This window comes from Excalfactoria chinensis, chromosome 23 (genome assembly GCF_039878825.1).
Source record: "Excalfactoria chinensis isolate bCotChi1 chromosome 23, bCotChi1.hap2, whole genome shotgun sequence".
NCBI lineage: Eukaryota > Metazoa > Chordata > Aves > Galliformes > Phasianidae > Excalfactoria > Excalfactoria chinensis.
The window spans coordinates 3,867,491-3,885,085 of record NC_092847.1 but is presented as its reverse complement, the minus strand read 5'-3'; the positions used below and the strand labels follow the sequence as shown (position 1 = coordinate 3,885,085).

Below are 17,595 nucleotides of genomic sequence, written 5' to 3'. Positions count from 1 at the left end.
CTCAGGGAGGCGATCTCCATCCGAGGCAGGGATCATTGCCTTATTTAGTATCCAAGGAGGAAAATTTATGTTTTCTCCGAAGTTTGTTTGGAAAGGTAACCTGCAGGCACATGGGGACACCGGCTGCTCCCAGGGATGCGTGTGCCACCTCCAAGGTGCACACGTGTGTGCCAGGACAGAGCGCACGCACAGATCCCTACGTGTCTGCCATACACGTGAGCTTAACTCATCTCAGTGCACTCCGAGCTCCCAGCACTCACCCACCTGGATGGGCTGAAACAGAGCAAACCTGCTTCTGCTTTACTGTCTGTGCCCTTCACTCTATTGCCAGAGCCTTTCTCTTCCTCCTCGTGCATTGCGCTCAAGGGGTCTGAGCGTGCCAACCCCCCCCAGCATGGGCAACTCTTCCCTGCAGAGCCAGGGCTCCATCCCTGTAAGGATGGGTGCAAGAACCAGGCTTGGTGTGATCTCCTGGAGCAGCCCTGAGGGTGAGGGGGGTGTGCACACAAATGCTGCCCAAACCCGAATATTTAGAGAACCCCACAACAAAACCCCCAGAGAGGTTGGGGATTCTCTGTGTCTGGGGCTGTCCAGAAGGCATCTGGCTGTAGAGCTGGGTGCCAGCTCTGGGTGTCCCTATTACAGCAGGACACCAGCTGTGGGCGTCCTTATTAGAGCAGGCTTTGGGACAGCCAAACCCAGAGGTCCCCACCATGACCCCGTGCCCAACTTTGGGTTGCCCCACGCGGATCCTTCCTACCTGCTGCTGCTGGAAGTGCAGGAGCTCCACTGGGCTCAGCTCCCCGTTGCTGTCCCCGCTGGCAGCCCCCTCCCGGCCCCCTCCGCCGCCCCCGCCCCCGTCGGGCTGGTTGCTGAGGCTGCTGACCCCGTTCTGGCTGGAGGGAGCGGAGCGGATCGTCTCCGAGGCGGATTCCACCATCATGACGTGCTAAAGGGACCTGAGGAGAGAGGAGAGAGTGGAGGGTGAGCAGACAGCGTGACCCCCAAAGCAGCACCCCCAGCTCCAGCACCGGGATGTGAGAATTCAACACAGGGTCCGAAATGCCAAAATGTTTCATCTTCTTAAAGATCACAGATGGTTGGGTTGGAAGGGACCCCAAAGCCCCTCCTGCCACGGGCTGGTTGCCCACCACCACAGCTCAGAGCTGACCTACAAGTTACAAACAGGAGGAAATAAAGCACGAGGGACGGGGACAAGAAAGGCCATTTTCCCCTTTTTCTTCTCTTTTTCCCCCCTCCTTCCCCCAACCCCGCCCCAAAAGACAGCAAGACAAACCACGAACAACATAATTGCTGAAATGTGGCGTGTAATAATAGCTATTCAGGAGCTGATCATTCATATTAAACAGGGTGAAGCAAGCTTCTCATTTGCATGTTTGAGATTATATGCATTTCAGAAGTCATTTCCGCAGGGTATATGACTGACATTAATTCCCATGTGGGGCCGCCGGCTCTCCTGCACCACGAGGATGGGGATGCTGCGTGGGGAGAAGCGTATGGGGGACACTGCATGGAAACACTGCAGAGCAATGGGATGTTCCACACGGGATGCTGCAATGGCTGCGAGGGGATGAGCGTGGAGGACACAGCATGGGGATGGAGCACGGGGACACAGCAGCACCAGGATGGCTCAAGCTAAGTGGCTTCCAGGGATGCTGCCTGCAGATGCTGCATTAGGAGCAAAGCAGCCAGGAAGGCGCTGCCCTGTTTCCTCCTGTTTTACCCCAAAAGCCTTTAGAAAAAAACTGATTTGTTGATGGAACCCACAGGACCCGGAGTCACACAACCTCATCACAGCCAGCCCCTCCGTGGGGCTCAAAGAGAGAGATCTGACTTTTATATGGAGAACGGCAACATCCAGAGCTGCAGCAGGAAGCATTAAAAAGAGGCCAAAAAAAGAACCAACAACCCCCCCCAAAAAAAAAAGAGTTTTGGAAAGGATGTCAACTTTCCTGGCCGTGGGGATGAGCTGAAGGAGAGAGCTGCTGGGAAATGGGAGGGAATCTGTCTGCAGTGAGGAGCAGCAGGGATGGGGTGGGATGGGATGGGATGGGATGGGGGATGGAATGGGGTGGGATGGGGGATGGAATGGGATGGGATGAGGGATGGCCCCGTCCCTGTAATGAGCTCACAGCCTGGATGGGACGGAGCAGCACCGTGCAGGAAGTCATAAAAGCGAGCACTGATGGTAACAAAAATGTTTCCATTCATTTGTAAGTTTTACAAAACCCGATAGAAAGTAAAAATTGTAACAATAAAAACGATGGCAGCGAGCTCTGCTTCTTTCCCCCCCCCTCACTGAAGCGCACACCTTCCGCAATGAAAGCTTCCCCGGCCTTCAGCAGCGCCATATGGTAACCAGGGCATATTAATTACCGTCGCTTCTTAATTAACAATTGCTTAATCTGAGCAGCAACATCTCCCTGACATCCCGACTTGCTGCTGCTCCGCACTGTTCCTTTCCACTAACATCCCCCCAACACACACACACCGCGGGCACGGGACCGGGCTTTTCCAATTAACACCTCCGAGCTCCGTAATTAACGCAATTAACAGCCTGATGGACACACGGAGCGTGGAGGGGATGGAGCTGTGGGCGCTGGGAGGAGGGATGTGGCATCTATGGGGTGGCTGCCCCCAGCCCCATGCACGGCAGTGGGAACACTCCGCAGCCGCCCCAAATCCGAGGCGGCCGGGATTGCTTGGAGAATGGCTTTTTACCCTTTAATTAACACATAAACACATGGAAATGTGGAAAGGGGATTAAAAATAAAAGTCCGGGGGAGCTAAAATGAATCTAAAGCATTACTGGAAATTAGAAGAGATTTAAAGGACTGAGGATTGGCTAAGCCCGGGCACCGCTTTAATGGGATCACACCTCCAGGCACTTTCATCTCCCACTTTCATCTCACTCCCAGCGACTCCTCCGGGCAGCACTGAGCACTGCACACCCCAGGGCTCAGGTCAAGGGGTGATGGGGCAGCACCCCCCTCCCCAGGGACCAAGAGGGGATTCCCCAGAGGGTCTCCCAGCTGCTGGCTCGACCTGGTCCAGCTCCAACTGCACCTAGTAGTGTTGCATCACACCCAGTGATGCTCCAGCTGCATCCAGGGGTGCTAAAACTGCACCCAGTGATGCTCCAACTGCACCCAGTGATGCTCCAACTGCACCCAGTGATGCTCCAACTGCACCCAACGATGCTCTGACCCCATAGGGGGTTCTGCCCCACTTTTGGGGACCACCCAGGCCCCCCAGCAGGGTCAGGGCTGGGCACGTGGCTCCATTCCAGCTTCCCTCCCATTTGCTCTTGAAAAGATTAGGAAAAAAAAAGAGAGAGAGCCCCACTCCATCTCATTAAGAAAGTAAACACAAGAGCCATCTAAGTGTCTAATTAAGCTTCTAATTAGTCCCTGCTTGTTACTAATGCAAATTAGATTACGCCGCTTAACTACAGCATGTCCACAACACCCTTGTTAATTGCGGCCTTTTGAAATTAAATTACTCCCTAATTAGCATATCAAAGCCATTGATTCGGAGCCAGGAAAGATGAGGGCAGGAGGAAGCTGAACACCAAGTTTTGTTAATCGGGGACCTCTAATTAAATAGTGACTTGGTGCTTGGGCCTCGGTCATCTGCTCAGGGGAACCCCAGAGCCACCCATGGGTGCCCACCATGGGGCAAGGGTGGGAGCACCCCACACTGGGTACCCACTGGTGCTCGTGGGTGGCTGTGGGGTAACCTCCAGGTGCTCACGGTTGGGCTCAGGATCCCCTACAGGATGGGTCTGGGGCAGCCCATGGGTGTTCACGGATGGGTTTGGGGTCACCTAAAGATGCTCATGGATAGAGAGAAGGTCTGGGGTCCAGAGTGAAGGTTTCAAGCCTGGAGCGACAGAGGGGCCTGAAAGCAGCAGTGCTGGGATGCAACAGAAGCTCAGGGAGCACCAGCTGCTATTGGGTGCAGAACAGGGCTGGAATGGAGCACAGCTCCAACACAACCACCTGCATCCCAAAGGCGGACAGCGGGGCCGGGTGGAACCCCAGCTCCAAACCCACCACATTCACTGCCAGGAGCTCAGATGGAGCCGGTTTCCCTTTCTCAGTTACTGAAATACAGAACTGGGGCAGCCGGGAAGTGGGATTTTAGAACTTTTCCTCTTTTTTTTTCTTTTTTGGCTGTTTTGTTTAAAGAGGTGGGAAGGTAAAAAGAAAAAAGAAAAAGAAAGGGACGAAGATTGGAAAAGTTTAATAGAGGGAGAAAAAGTCTATTGCAAAAAAAAAGGCGCGGGCAGATCCGACTGCGGGGATGGAGCTGAAATATTAAAGAAAGGAAAATCACAGCGGAGACTGAGGAGGAGAATGGAGCGGGGCGAAGGGAAGGAGCTTTTAATTGAAAAGAGGGAGATTCAAATGAAATATCCAATATCCAGCAAAGAAAAGGAAGAAAGACGGACCGCGGCCGCTCCGCGACGCCGGGATGATTGCGAAAGCACCAAGTTCCTTTTTCTCCCCCGCTGTAAGTTATAGGAAAGGGAGAGCAAAAAAAAAGGGCATTTTGTACCCGAGGAGCCGCAGCAGAAAACGGGGGAGGAGGGGAGCAAGTTGGATTCATTTATTTGATGAGATGGGTGAAAATAGGGAGGAGAAGGGCCGAGGTTTTATAATGTCACAGCGTTCGGAAGCGGCGGCAGAAGGGGAAGAGAAGGGGAAGCAGCGGGGAAGGGAAGGGCCGGCGCAGCGCCCGCCGCACCAGGCTCTCTCCCAACGAGATTCAATTAATTGATAACAAGAGGCATCAAATTAATTTCTCAAGGATGTGAGATTTTGATGAAGGCAAAAAAGAGAAAAAAAAAAGAAACTAAAAAAAAAAAAACCCACCCTCTCTCTGATTTCAATCGGGGCCGCGTTTAAAAGGCAGAAATGAATCTCCCTTTCTAATCACCCGAGGAAGCACCGAGCGGCTAACGGGGAAATTCAGATGGGTTCGGTAGGGGGGGGCTTTGCTTTTAAGGAGCTTTATGAAGAAATTAGTTGTAAAATGGTTTCTTTCAAGGCCCCGCGGCCCCCCCAGCGCTGAAGCTCGTGCTTGTGAGCGCGTCCCCGAGGTTCCCTGTTTGAATGGAGACCGGCCCCATCACAACCTAATTAATAGAAACGGAACGAAGGGGGTGGGGGGAGAAAGGGGAAAAAACACCTGCAGGGAGCAACAAAAAACCCTCCAAAGTCCTGGGGGAAGAAAGAAATTAAAAGCAACGGGAGGAAAAGGTGCACGTCCCACACGGGATGAGGGGCTGCACGGCACAACCCCGCTGCAAAACCCCGTTAAAATCATCAACATCTCCTCCCTGTGCTGCTCTCCAATGGGGCCCAATGTGTGCAGCTGTGCACGGATACACACCTGTGCACCAATGCATCTGGGCACACGTGTGTGGGTGCACATCTGTGCTCGTACGTGTGGATAAAGACTTCTGCTCAGGTGCATGGATGCACACACCTGTGCATGCACACCTGTGCTCACGTCTACAGATAAACACTTCTGCTCATGTGCATGGATGCACATACCCATGCTCTTGTGAACAGCTGCATGCCCCAGCAGCACAGCGCTGCAGCCCGAGCTGTGTCCCCATGCCAGCTGTCAGGATGCATTGCTGTGACAGCAGCATCTTGCTAAGTGTTGCCCTGCAAATGCAGGCTGGGGCTTAAGCGTCTCCCTTCATGCACAACACGTGCTTCTTTGCAACCCATCACCGACACAACGTGCAGAAGGGACATGCAGGAACAGCTGCACGCTGTGCAAACACACACAACGTGCTGTGCAGTGCAGGCGGTGCTCCTGACAACAGGAGAACCCCAAACTGCTCCGTGTTGGGGTGCTCAGGCACACAGCTCTGCACACTGTGCCACCAGCACAGCACTGTGCACAAAGCATCAGGTACATCCTCACTGCAAAGCACACCCAGACAAGTGTGTAGGTTTATCCCCTTCACAAGGACACGGGGCGCACTGTGGTGATGGGGTGCAGTGGGATCACTGCATGTGGGACCCCACTGCCCACCACAGGGTGGGTGAGAGCAGGTGGCCGCAGTGCCACCACGCAGTCACCACATCGCTGCCATCACTGCAGAGATGGGGCAGTGCTGCAGCCCCTCCTGCCCCAAAGCTGCATCCACTCCTGGAGCATGGGCAGGGTGAGATGGCTCCCTTGGAAGCGGTTTCCCCCCAGAGCCACATGTGCACCAGGCACCAAGCTGCACTGCTGGGGTGTGTGGGGAAGCAGGATACACTGCCGTTCCCCAGGGCACATCCCAGCAATGGGACACTGCACAAAGCACTGACTCCAGCAGGGATGAGCCCCCTGGCGACCCCTGCACCCCGAGCCCTGCTGGGCACCCGCTAACTCTAACCCTGCAAACAGCCTTGAAACCACTTGCAGAGGTGCTGCCCTCGCATCATGGTGAGGACAGGGCTGTGCTCCACGCCACCTGCAGGGCCCACGCGCTGTTTGATCCCACAGCCCCAAGTCTGACCCAGATTTCGGGCCACAGCTCTCCCTGCCATCAGAGCTGTTTGTGCGGGCTGCAGCCTGCCAGCATCAAGGGGAAGGCTTCAAGGGATTCACAAAGAGATCCTAAAAGCAAAATGCGCCACGTTAGGTATCAATAAAATCTGCCGACAAGGGGAAGTGCCAAAAGCCTGAATGGAGCAACCTTTGGGATGGATCCGGAGAGCCCTGAGCTCCCCCACCCCAGGACCGCAGAGCTGAGCTGGGACCCGATGCAGGGAGCAGGACACTGCAGCACAACCAACCCCAGCAGCACCAAAGTACAAACCTCTGCCTGCAGACACAGCAACAGATAAACGCGAGCGGCTGCAGGAGGGAAGCATGGTCCAAAATCCCAGTGTGGGACAGCCCAGGCACACCTCACCCAATGCACCCAATGCACCCAATGCACCCAATGGGGGTCGGGGCTCCTTCCCCATTTCTCTTCCTCTCTGCAGTTCAGATGGGCACGGCGGCTCCATGCAATGCATCCCTGCAGGCCCAGCACACAGCACCGAGGCAGGACGAGGTTTGCTGTCAGCCCTCCGTGGTCCATTTCCCCCCTTTTTCCCCCATTACCCACCTCACACCTGCAGCCCCTGCGCACACACCTCCCAGCACGGTGCTTATAAGGGCTGCGGCTTCGCCTCCACCCAAACCCATCTCAGCAGAAGTGGTTTTTGCAGCTGTGCCCTGAACAGCACATCCTCAAAATCCACATTTCCTGCTGCAGGAGCTGAAGGACTTTGTCCCCCCGGCGCTTCATTTTCTCTCCCCATCCCATCCCCAGGAAGGTGAACATCACTGCGCTCATCTCCCAGCTGTGCATTGCTGTGGGGTGCTGCCCTCCCAGCACTGGGCACACACAGGAGGGGATGCGGGGCTGTAGGTGAGGGCTGTCCCCAGGGCAGAGCTGGAGGAGATGCCTCGGGCAGGATGCACACTGACACACAGGTCTGGGGTTTGCTCGGGCACCGCTGCCCTGCTCCACTTCCATGCCGGGTGGCATTTGTGCCACAGCAGCCCCAAAGCCAGCACAGCCCCAGCACAGGGAGAGGCTGCAAGGTACCACCTGGACAACAACATGAGGTCTCTGTGCCAACCTCAGGGTTTAGAGCAGCCAACCCCTCCTGGTGCACAAAACACACTGCCCTGCTGCTGTTTATTCACACAGGCTCCTGACAGCAGCCTGAGGCCCCAGAGCCCCCCGTTTTCATAGAGCAGAGCCGGGGATGCATCTCCATCCTCGTGCCACCACTGGGGCTGACAGCAGCTCCAGGACTACACAGCTGAATGGAGTCACTGTGCTGGCAGCCCCATCCCAGGGCATCCAACGCGTCCCCGCACCGTCAGCACACACCCCAAGGAGCCACAGACCCACAGCTGGGGGGAACCACAGCACAGCCCTGGTCTGCATCCCTATATGACCCACCTGCCCACCCAGCCGGGCAGCTGCAGTGACAAGGAATGTGACAGCTCCTCAGAGGTGGTCCCTGTGCAGAACACACGGACATTGGGCAGACCCTCTGCAAACTGACGGGAAAGCAGCAATAAGAGTTACTCACCAAACCCTACGGCGTGCAGGATCAGCTCCGCATTCAGACACAACGAGGAGCAGGCAGGACGGAGCCGGGCTGCAGTGTTGGGCAACGTGTGGCTGTTCTGCATCCTACGAGCCCCCCAACGCAGCCAAACCATCCTGCCCCAATAACCCCAGCTGTGCAGGGAGCTGTGCAAGGTGCACGGCAACTCACTGCTTCACTGCCTGCTGCCCCGGGCCGCCCACCCCCCAGCACAGCCCCACAGAACCACTGGGAGGGAGAAGGGGGGGGGGGGTCTCCGTGCCACCTCTCGGCACAGTCACGTGCAGAGGCTTTGCCAATGAGGCAGAATAAACAGCTTTCAGATCGCCTCCGAAGCGGGGCCCCCGCTGGGGTTTTCTTCCCCCCCTCTCTGGTACCTTAAAAAAAGATGATGATGTTTTTATTTTTGGTGCATGTTTTCACAGCTGCCCGAAAGGAACCATCACCCCCCCCAAAAAAAACATCCAACAACAAAAGTTCTGCTGCTGCACCACCTTCCACTTCTGATAACCGCGTGCGGCCAGAGGAGCTGCGAGAAACTGCTCCTGCTTTGCAGCTGCGCTCCGCTCAGAAATAAAATACACGAAACAAAAAGAAAGCCAGAAACACCAACAGCACCACAAGCCCCCAAACCTCGAGCTGCTTCTGGTGCTGCTCGGATCATATGCTGCAGCGCAGGAGGAGCTGTGCCGGAGCACGAAGCGCTGCTCCCTGCCAATGTGCAGGGATGGGGAGCACCGAGCTGAGCCGAACTGAGCTGCCGGCCCCGAGCAAATGGCAGCTTTTATTTCATTTTATTTCTTAATCCCCCTTTTTATTTTAGTTTTTTTTTTTCTTCATAGAAAAAGCTGAGCCAGCCCGTGCCCAGCAGCGCTGCCGGTGCAGTAACTCAGCACAGCCCTTGCACGGACATCACCTTGCACGGACATCAGCGGCCCAACTCGCAGCTCCCGGGCACAGAGTGCACACCGCAGCATCTCCTCTCGTCCCAACTCCCTCCACCTCTGCTCCTTCTCACTCCCAAACGCGTTTCCCCGCAGCGCTCCGATCGGCAGCAGCGCTCCGCAGCGCTGCCCGCGGGGCTGACATCAGAACTTTGCAAAGCGATTCCCGTCCTGAGCAGCATCGCAGCGAGCGGGGCAGCCCCGCACGGCGCACAGCAGGACCCGGCCGTGCGCTCACATCGGGGCTGCACAGCGGGTCCCACCCCCGAGCGCGTTCCAGCTCCGCTCCCCCCATCGCCCTGTCCCCAGCTCACGGCTCAGCCGCAGGAGATGGAAATCAAAGGGGACAGCGCGGAGCAGGAGATTCCCGGTGCTCACTCGCAGTGGGACTGCGGGCACTGCTGGACCCCCCCCCACCTGCAGCCATAGCGCTCCACGCTCCAACAGAGCCCGGCAAAGGGAAAACATCCCGCAGAGAGGAGTCCTCCTGAGCCCCCGGCACCGACAGACACTGCCGTGTGCTGCTTTTAAACGTGGCTGTTCCAAAGTCATGGGGGGTACAGAAAATTAGTGGGGGTCTCACTGCGATGCCACCCTTTGTACCATAAAGGGGGGGGGGGAAGGGGGGAGGCCACCACCCCAAAGAGCACCTTTATGCCTTCTTGCATCTTCCCCCAAAACAGGCTCAGCCCCATCGCTCCCCTTCCCCACATGCAGCACTGCCAGGACTTTGCTGCTGGGGGGCACCTCCCTGGGCCCGGGATGGGGGGAGCATCTCCCCTATTCCCCCTCTGCCCCAAACCCCAATGCAGGCTCCATGCAGCAGCCCAAAAGAATTCACTGCACCCAACAACACGCGGGCTGACCCAATATGGAGCTGGGGGGGCCCCGACAGCAAAAGCTCCCCCAGCAATTAACACATCCAAGTACGCAAACAGCGGGCAGCCCCCGAGCCCGGCCCCACTCACAGCCCCACACCATGCACAGAATTTCACCCTACGGCCTTTCCCTGTTCCTCACCGCAACTGAAACGAAGAGAGAATATAATAAAAAGAGAAGGAAAAAAGGAGCGGGGGGGGGGGGAAAGGAGTACAAGCAACATTACAAGTCCGCTTATTCCTCCATCCCTCCATCCATCCCTGGGGGCTCGCCAGGTTTTAGACTTGAAGGAAAGGTGGGAATTCATAAAAAGAAAGAGAGAAACTCCGAGTCGGGTTTTGCAGGAGCCCCAGAGCTCCGTTCGTTGGGAATTTGGGGAGGGGGGGGCATCACACAGACCCCAACGGGTCCCACTGAACCGCACTGATTTCCCATCGCACAGCAGTGATTTTTAACACAGAGGAAGAAATACATAAAATAATAATGATAATAACAAAAGTAAACCTTCAGGTTCGGGTTCAAAACAAGCCGAGCTTTTAATACAGAAACTAATAACTAATTATTATTAATTTTTATTGCTTTACAACGAGTCCGGCGGCTCCGGGAGGAACGGGAAAGGCTTCCTTCGGGGCTGCGCGAAGCAGAGAGGAGCCCCAACACAACTTTACCCCCCCAGCACAGCACGGAGCGTTACGATTCACCCGAATGAAAAGCGCACAGAGATGGACGGGGAGAAGGGGAAGGAGGCGGCTCTGAGCGCCGGGTTCGGTCGGAGGCTTTTTAAGAAAAAGAAATTAAAATGATTTTCGGCTGGAAAATGAAAAGCCGACCGCGCTCCACTTGTTCTCCGCCGGCGCTGCTCCCAAGCGCTCCGCCGACGCGGCACTGAGCGGCCGTCCCCAAATCGCGGCCGTGTGACACCAGCGGGGAAAGACAGAGCGGCCCCCAACCCACCCCAAACCCCGCCGGGACCCTTCGAACGGAGCTGTCCCACCGCGGGGGCGATGCGGTGTAACCCCCCCCGGCCCCATCCCCTGCAGCGCATCGCCCCGACGAACAAAGGCACCGAACCCCGAAAGCCGCCGCACCGAATCCCCCCCCCCCGGCCCCAACCTGCGGGGCTCTCCCGCAGCGTCCCGCAGTTTCATGATGATGATGTTTAATTCTTCTTTCCGTCTCCGCTCCCCTCACCTCGGAGCGGTCCGACGGCCGCGGGTCGGGCCCGGCGGTGCGGTACAAAAAGTTGGGGCCGCTCCGCTCGGAGTTATCGCTCCCGAACGAGGGAATGGCTGCGCGATGCCGGGTGGGGGGGGGGGGGGTGGGAGGAAGCGGTGGGAAAGGGCAGGGGGGAAAATGAATAATAATAATAAAATGATGGTAATTAAAATAAGGAAAAAACCCTCACAAAGCGGCACAAAAACTGCGGCGGGCAACGGAACGAAGAGGGGGAAGGCGAAGTCCCAACAAAGCAGCGCGGCGCGGAGCGGTGGGGGCTGCGGAGCGGATCGGGCCGAAAGGGAGGGGGGAAGGGGGTCAGCTCGGAGCCCCACTCCCAAAGCAACCCCCCCCCCCCCCCCACACACACACACACACACTTCTTCCTCCTCCGTTGCCGGCGGGGAAATGCCTCGGGGGGGGGGGGGGGGGAGGGAGCCCCCCGCCCGTCCCCGGCACCCGCATACCCAAACCCTCCCCCCCCCACACACCGAGAGAAGCCCCCCGAGCCGCCACCCCCCGCCCCGCACTCACCGACCCGCTCCCTCCGCCTTTGTCCGAGCGCAGCACAAACTTCCGAGCGGCGCGGAGCGGGGCGTGGGGGGGGCACGTGGGGGGGGATTTGTGCCCGCAGAGCTCCGGGGGGTACGGAGCCCCCCGAGCCCCAACACCTGCCGGCCGCGATGGGGCGGGGGGTCCCGCGTTGCCCCCTCGCTCCGTTCTCACCCACCTGAGCGCGCCGAGCGCGGGCCCGCGGCGGGCATGCGGCCGCACCGCCTCCTCCTCCTCCTCCTCCTCCTCCTCCTCCTCCTCCTTCCTTCTTCTTCTCCTCCTCCTCCTCTCCTGCTCTTCCTCCCCACCGAAAAGAACTTCGACGGGGCGGCCGCGCCGGGGCTGCGGAGCGGCGTTATGAGCGGAGCGCCATGGCGGCCCGAGCGGCACCGGCACCGCCGCCGCCCCTGGAGCCCCGCGGCGGCTGCTGGGCTGGGCTGGGCGGCGCCGCGCCGGGGCCGTGCGGAGCAGCCCGGGGCCGGGCCGGGGCCGAACGCGGCGCGCTCAGCTCCGGGGCTCCGCTCGGCGCGGCGGTGGCGGCGGCGGCGGCGGCGCGGGCGCGGCGGCGCGGGGCGGGCGCCGGCCGCCCTACCATAGTTCCTCTAAAGCAGGTGCAGCCGCTTTCCCCGCCCGCCCCCCCACCCCCCCGAGGAAGAGGAGGGAGGAAGGGGGGAGCGCGCCCGCCCGCCGCTTTGTGTGGGGGAAGCGCCGTCCCCAGCCGTGTGCGCCCCGCGGTCGCCGGTCGCGGTGCCGCCCCCCCCCCCATCTCCCCCTTTTTGTTGTTAATTAGTGCCCGCGTTAATTGGTCGCCGCCGCGTTTGGGCTCCCGGGGGAAAAGCGTTGGAAGGGAAACTGAGGCGCGGGGCGGAGCGGCTCCGGAGGCGGCTCGGGGACCGGGGAAGGGGCAGCGATCCGCCGTGCGGAGGGGAATGGAGAGGGGGTGACCCCCGCGACCCCGTCGCCCCCCAACGCCCACCCACCGGGGCCCCGACCCCCACCGGAGCATCGGCTCCTCACCGCGGCTTTGCGGCCGAGCCGGCTCCCATCTGCCACCCCACATCCGGGCTGGGGGCCCGCACCCCAAATCACAGCGCGGCAATGGGGACCCACCTTCCCTACCCCCCAAATCACAGAATGGCTGCGAGACCCCAAACCCACCCTGTTCAGGGCCGGCTGTGTGTGTGTGTGTGTTTGGGGGGGGCTGGCGGCTCTGTCCTGGGGGCGGCTCAGCAAATCTCACATGGGATCAGGGAAAGAAACTTGTGCAAAGTGTGGAAGTTTGTTTCAGCAGCAGCGAGGTGGGAGCAGCTCTTGTAGTTCGGAAGGAGCCATTTGGACACCGACGGGCTTCGGAGGAATGAAACAGTTTGAAATTGGAACGAGGAGGAGTTGGGTTTTTGGTTGTTTTTTTTCACTACTTTTTATTTCTTGGTCATTTAACGGGAAAACAGGAGAACAAAACAATAAATCCAAGTCTTCCTCAGCCAAAAAGCTGCACACCTGGAACATCCGTGGGGCAGCACAGCAGGCCCAGCATGTGGGCCCTCCGTTGTGCCTCCCCCCCAAACCCCGGCCCCAGTTTGGGGCCCACTGGGTTAAGGGTCCCCTTGGTGTGGGGTCCCGCTGGGTTTGGGGTCTCTTTGACGTGGGATCTCCTGGGTTTGGTGCCCACTTGTTTAGGGGTCCCTTTGTTCAGGGGTCTCTCTGAGTTTGGGGTCTCCTTGTTTAGGGGTTTGGGATCCTCTGGGTGTGGGGTCCCCTTTTTTGGGGTCCCCTTGGTGTGGAGTCTGCTTGTTTAGGGATCTCCTTGCTTTAGGGCTGCCCTGGTTTGGGGTCAGGCACCATGAGCCACGGCCTGCATGGTGGCTCAGACCGTCCCGAGGTGTCCACACGGTGCAGAGCTTTGTTTCCCTCCTGCACACAGAGCCATGTGCTCGCTCCCCTTCCTCCCTCCCCATCCCCACAGTGACGCAGTGTCCCAACGTCGAGAGTTCTTCACCCAAATATCGGCCTGTGAAAAAGAGAATATTTGTGGGGTGGGGATTTTTTTTGGGGGGGAGGGATTTTTTTTTGGTCTTGAAATCCCAAACTGACCCTCTTTGGAGTGCAAAAATAGCTGCGCTGCGAGCGAAGAGCCTTGTCAGACCTGAGCTCACCCTCTTTTCTCCACACAAGAATAGCCCCTTTGAAGACATCAAATAGCATCCGAGAGAGGGAAGGATTTGCACAAAAAGACGTGGGCAGGCTTCCACCGAGGGGAGGTGGTGGATGGAGGGCGGCCCAGAGATCCCTCTTTGTTCAGAAGGAGCTGCAGAGCCTGGCAGAGGGATGCGGGATGCAGTGGGATGCAGTGGGATGCAGTGGGATGCAGTGGGATGCAGTGGGATGCAGGCACACCTCTGCCAGACACACCGGCAGTACCTGAACCCCACAGCTATGGGCTCACGGTATGTGGGGCAGCTGCAGGGGCACCGTGTATGGACCCGTTTGGGGTTTTTTCTCCTCTTCTGCTTCCCCCACCTGAGCACTGAAAAGCTTTAGTGAGTGGAAGTTCTCAATCAGATGCAGTTACCTGGAAGGGAACGACTCCGTTTTGCCGTCAGGTTGACAGAAAGCTGAAAGCTTTTCTGCAGAACAGCTTGAAAAAGGAAAGCTGAGTTTATTCTTGTTTGAAAAGCAGTGAGAGGACGAGGATGAGGATGAGGATGAGGATGAGGATGAGATGAGGATGAGGATGAGGATGAGGATGAGGATGAGGATGAGGATGAGGACAGCCCTGGGTTCTGCCTCTGCCCTGACTCCTTACAAGGCAAAAAGTAAAATAACGACAGTAAAAGATAAAAGAAGGGAAAACAAAACTGGGAGAGGGAAAATACAGAAAACGGGGAGGGTGCCATTTTTTCCTTCCTGGATTAGTGTTTAGGGGGGAGGGCACGGTGCGTTTACACAGCTTAGCCCTGAATTCCCATCCCTTCCGAGGTGCAAAGCAGAAAATCCTCTTTTCCACTCAAGCACAGCCTGTGTTTCTGTGCACCCCTTGGCACAGCGGTGCCTGGCAGCACAGCGGGGCTCCACCACTCGTATGGACCCCATGGGCTGAGCGGGTGCTGGGGGTGGGAGGAGGTGGATGGGACGTGCTGGCAACTCACTGCTCCTGGAGCAGCGCACGTGTTGCGCAAGGCAAGGCAATGATGCACCGAGTTACTGTAAGTGATGAGAGGCTCCTGGCTCCCTGTTAAAGCGACAGGCTGCGCCGCGTCCTGCATAGCCCCCCCACACCCAAAACCCCCCCAGGGAGGGGAACTCAGCCTTCAGGTATTGCAGAGGGTGCAGCATCCGAAGCACAGCCTGCAGTTCGCGGTGCCGTGCCTCAGTTTCCCCTCCTTGCACAGAGCTGTCAGTGCGCTGTGTGTGCCGTGGGTGTGCTGCTCCCACACACAGAGAAAAGGATGTGGGGGGGAGGGCTCCAGTCAGGGACCAATTTTCCTCTGTGCCTGCAAAGCCTCAGAGTGAGAGAGGGAGGAGGCTGCAGCCCAGGGCCGTGGATCAGTGCATTGCAGCACGCCAACAGCGAGCCGGCACCGCAGCGCTGCAGTGGAGCCGTACCATGCTGTGTTGTCCCTTGCCTTGACATGTTGTGCCAGGCCATGCTGTGCCATGCTGTGCCATGCCGTGCCTTGCTTTGCTGTATCACACCATGCCATGCTGCACCATGCCACACCACGCCATGCTGTGCCGTATTATGCCATGCCATGCCATGTTATGCTGGCACCCCGAGCCGCAGCACCCCCAGCTTCTCTCTCCTTGCATGTGTGCTGTTTTTACTTCTTTCCCCTCTCTGTCATGTCTCTGCTTTTCACATAACGTTACTCATCCGGAGCGGGACGGCTGCGCTCCTGTGTTTGTCTGTGCTGCTTCCCTGGGGAGATGCTCACCCGCACGCGGTGACTGCGCCGTGGAGCCGGGATTACTCATGGTGTAAGGTTTAAGGAAGGGGGGGGAGCCAGACTTGGCCCTTTGTCTGCAGTTGTTCATTTCAGGATACATTTTTCCCCTCCTCTCTTTCTTCCTCTGCCAATGCTCTCGGCCTGGCTCCCTGGGCTCCCTCCTCCTCCCTCACCCCATGGCATCAGCGCATAGCCCCACTGGAGCAGGTCCTCAGTGCACCCCCAACAGATCCGAGCCCTCCCCACGGCCCCCCCCTGCACTACCTCTGCCTGCACTACAGTTGCCCATTTCCACATGTTCTCACCCCAATTTCCTCCTCATCCTGCTGCCTGCCATCACTGGGCAGGGGAAAAAAGCAAGGGGAAAGCCCCACATCTCTGTTCCACCCATGACAGGGGCACGATCTGCTTGGGAACGCTCCATAGAGCAGCGTTTGGGCCACGGTCCTTCCCTTTCTGCCTGCAAAACTGCAGCAGATCAATGAATATTTTAACAAAGAAATATTTCATTAAAGGAGCTGATTGCTTAATGAACTGTCCCTGTGAGCCTTCCAAATGCACTGTGGTGTGGTAGGGTGCTTTTTTTCCCCTCCTTCCTTTGACGAAGGCGAAGATTCCTATCACGGAGAGCTGCCTTATCTCCTTGCCATAAAAGCCTGAGCAGCCCCAGTGTGTGGAGCATGGGCACACAGCCCCGCTGGGAGCGGGGATCCCAAAGCCCAACCCATAACCAACAGCAGTGGGTACGGCACAGGGTGTTCCCATCCAGCCCAGGATCATGGCACAGAGCTGGGGATGAAGAGCTGCCGGGGCTCGGAGCAACAACCAGACACGAAATGACCGATTTCCCATCAATTAGAGCAAAGCCTCTTTTTGTCCCTCTGTAAAATGAACGTTTGCTGATTAGCGATCTCGCTCGCCCAACACCGATTCATTAAAATCCACACGAGGAGGATGTGAGCAGGAAATACGCACAGAGTTTGGCTGTATATGAACCAGATATAGAGTGTGCGTGTGTGTGCAAAGCTGCCAGCAAACCAGAACCTTTCCAAACCAAGCCCAGCAAGGGGTCAGAGCCTCCCACCTCAGGAGCAGGGCTCCATGAAGGCAGACGTTTCCCAGCCCACTGCTCACGCTTCGGGATCAGCCGTAAGGAGCTTGAGAAGGCTGCGATCCCCCCGAGCCCCTGCTCACCCCTGCCTGCCCTTTGGAAAGCATCCCTTGCGCAGCTGCCTGCCGGCGAGTTCAGCCCCACGCTTTCCCCTTCATTTGCTTGTTTGTCAGTGTTTCTCAATGGCTCCAAACCTGGTGCTCATCTCTGGGATTCTGCGAGAAGGAGCCCTGAGTGCAATCCCGTCTGGGGCAGCGGGCAGGATTAGATCATCAGCTGGCGGCTGTGAAAGCTGAGCGAGCACTTACTGTAAGAGGGCTTTGATTCAGCGCTCCAGCAATGGGACGGAGCTCATGCTGGGCCGGGGTGTCCCCTGGGGGTGCTCAGCAATGCCCCCATCCCGCAGCATTGGCCACGCTGGGAGCAGGCAAAGGTTTAGCAGGAGGAGGTCAGCTTTTACCACGTTCTTCTAACCCCCCCCAGCCCGTGAGCCCGCAGGAAGCACAGTTGTGGTGAAACCAGCATTTGGTTCAAGCTGTATTTCTCAGCCGGCCGTGCTGGGTAAACACGCGGCTCTTTCGCTCCGTGTGCATTTGTGCCACTCTATTTATAACTTTATTCGGGACCGTGGAAAATGGGGTTTCCGACTGAAAAGTCTTTTCGTGTTCTTTCGTGACCTTTGTTCAACGGTGACCCAGTTTCACTCCGAATGTGCCATATACAATTCCTCAGGTGGGAGGAGAGCATTCAAAACTGGGTCAGTTTGCATCGGGAACGCCGCCGACTGCTGATAGCTCTTCGTT

At 57.7% G+C, this 17,595-nt stretch overlaps 1 protein-coding gene across 6 annotated transcripts in view; it reads right to left on the bottom strand.

Moving 5' to 3' along the window:
• Positions 1-12,260, bottom strand: part of FOXP4 (forkhead box P4) — a 35,429-nt gene extending 23,169 nt beyond the window's left edge. For 4 of the 6 annotated variants that reach the window (XM_072355920.1, XM_072355924.1, XM_072355925.1 and 1 more), the window contains exons 1-2: positions 11,913-12,260; positions 761-959 (exon numbers count right to left, since the gene is read on the bottom strand). In XM_072355920.1, the coding sequence (XP_072212021.1) occupies positions 761-943 (183 nt within the window). In that variant the 5' untranslated portion in view covers positions 944-959; positions 11,913-12,260. Of the gene's footprint in view, positions 1-760; positions 960-8,126; positions 8,332-11,716; positions 11,843-11,912 lie in introns of those variants that run through there. The other 2 variants (XM_072355921.1, XM_072355923.1) reach the window with 2 other exon arrangements.
• Between the last annotated feature and the right edge of the window lie 5,335 nt (positions 12,261-17,595).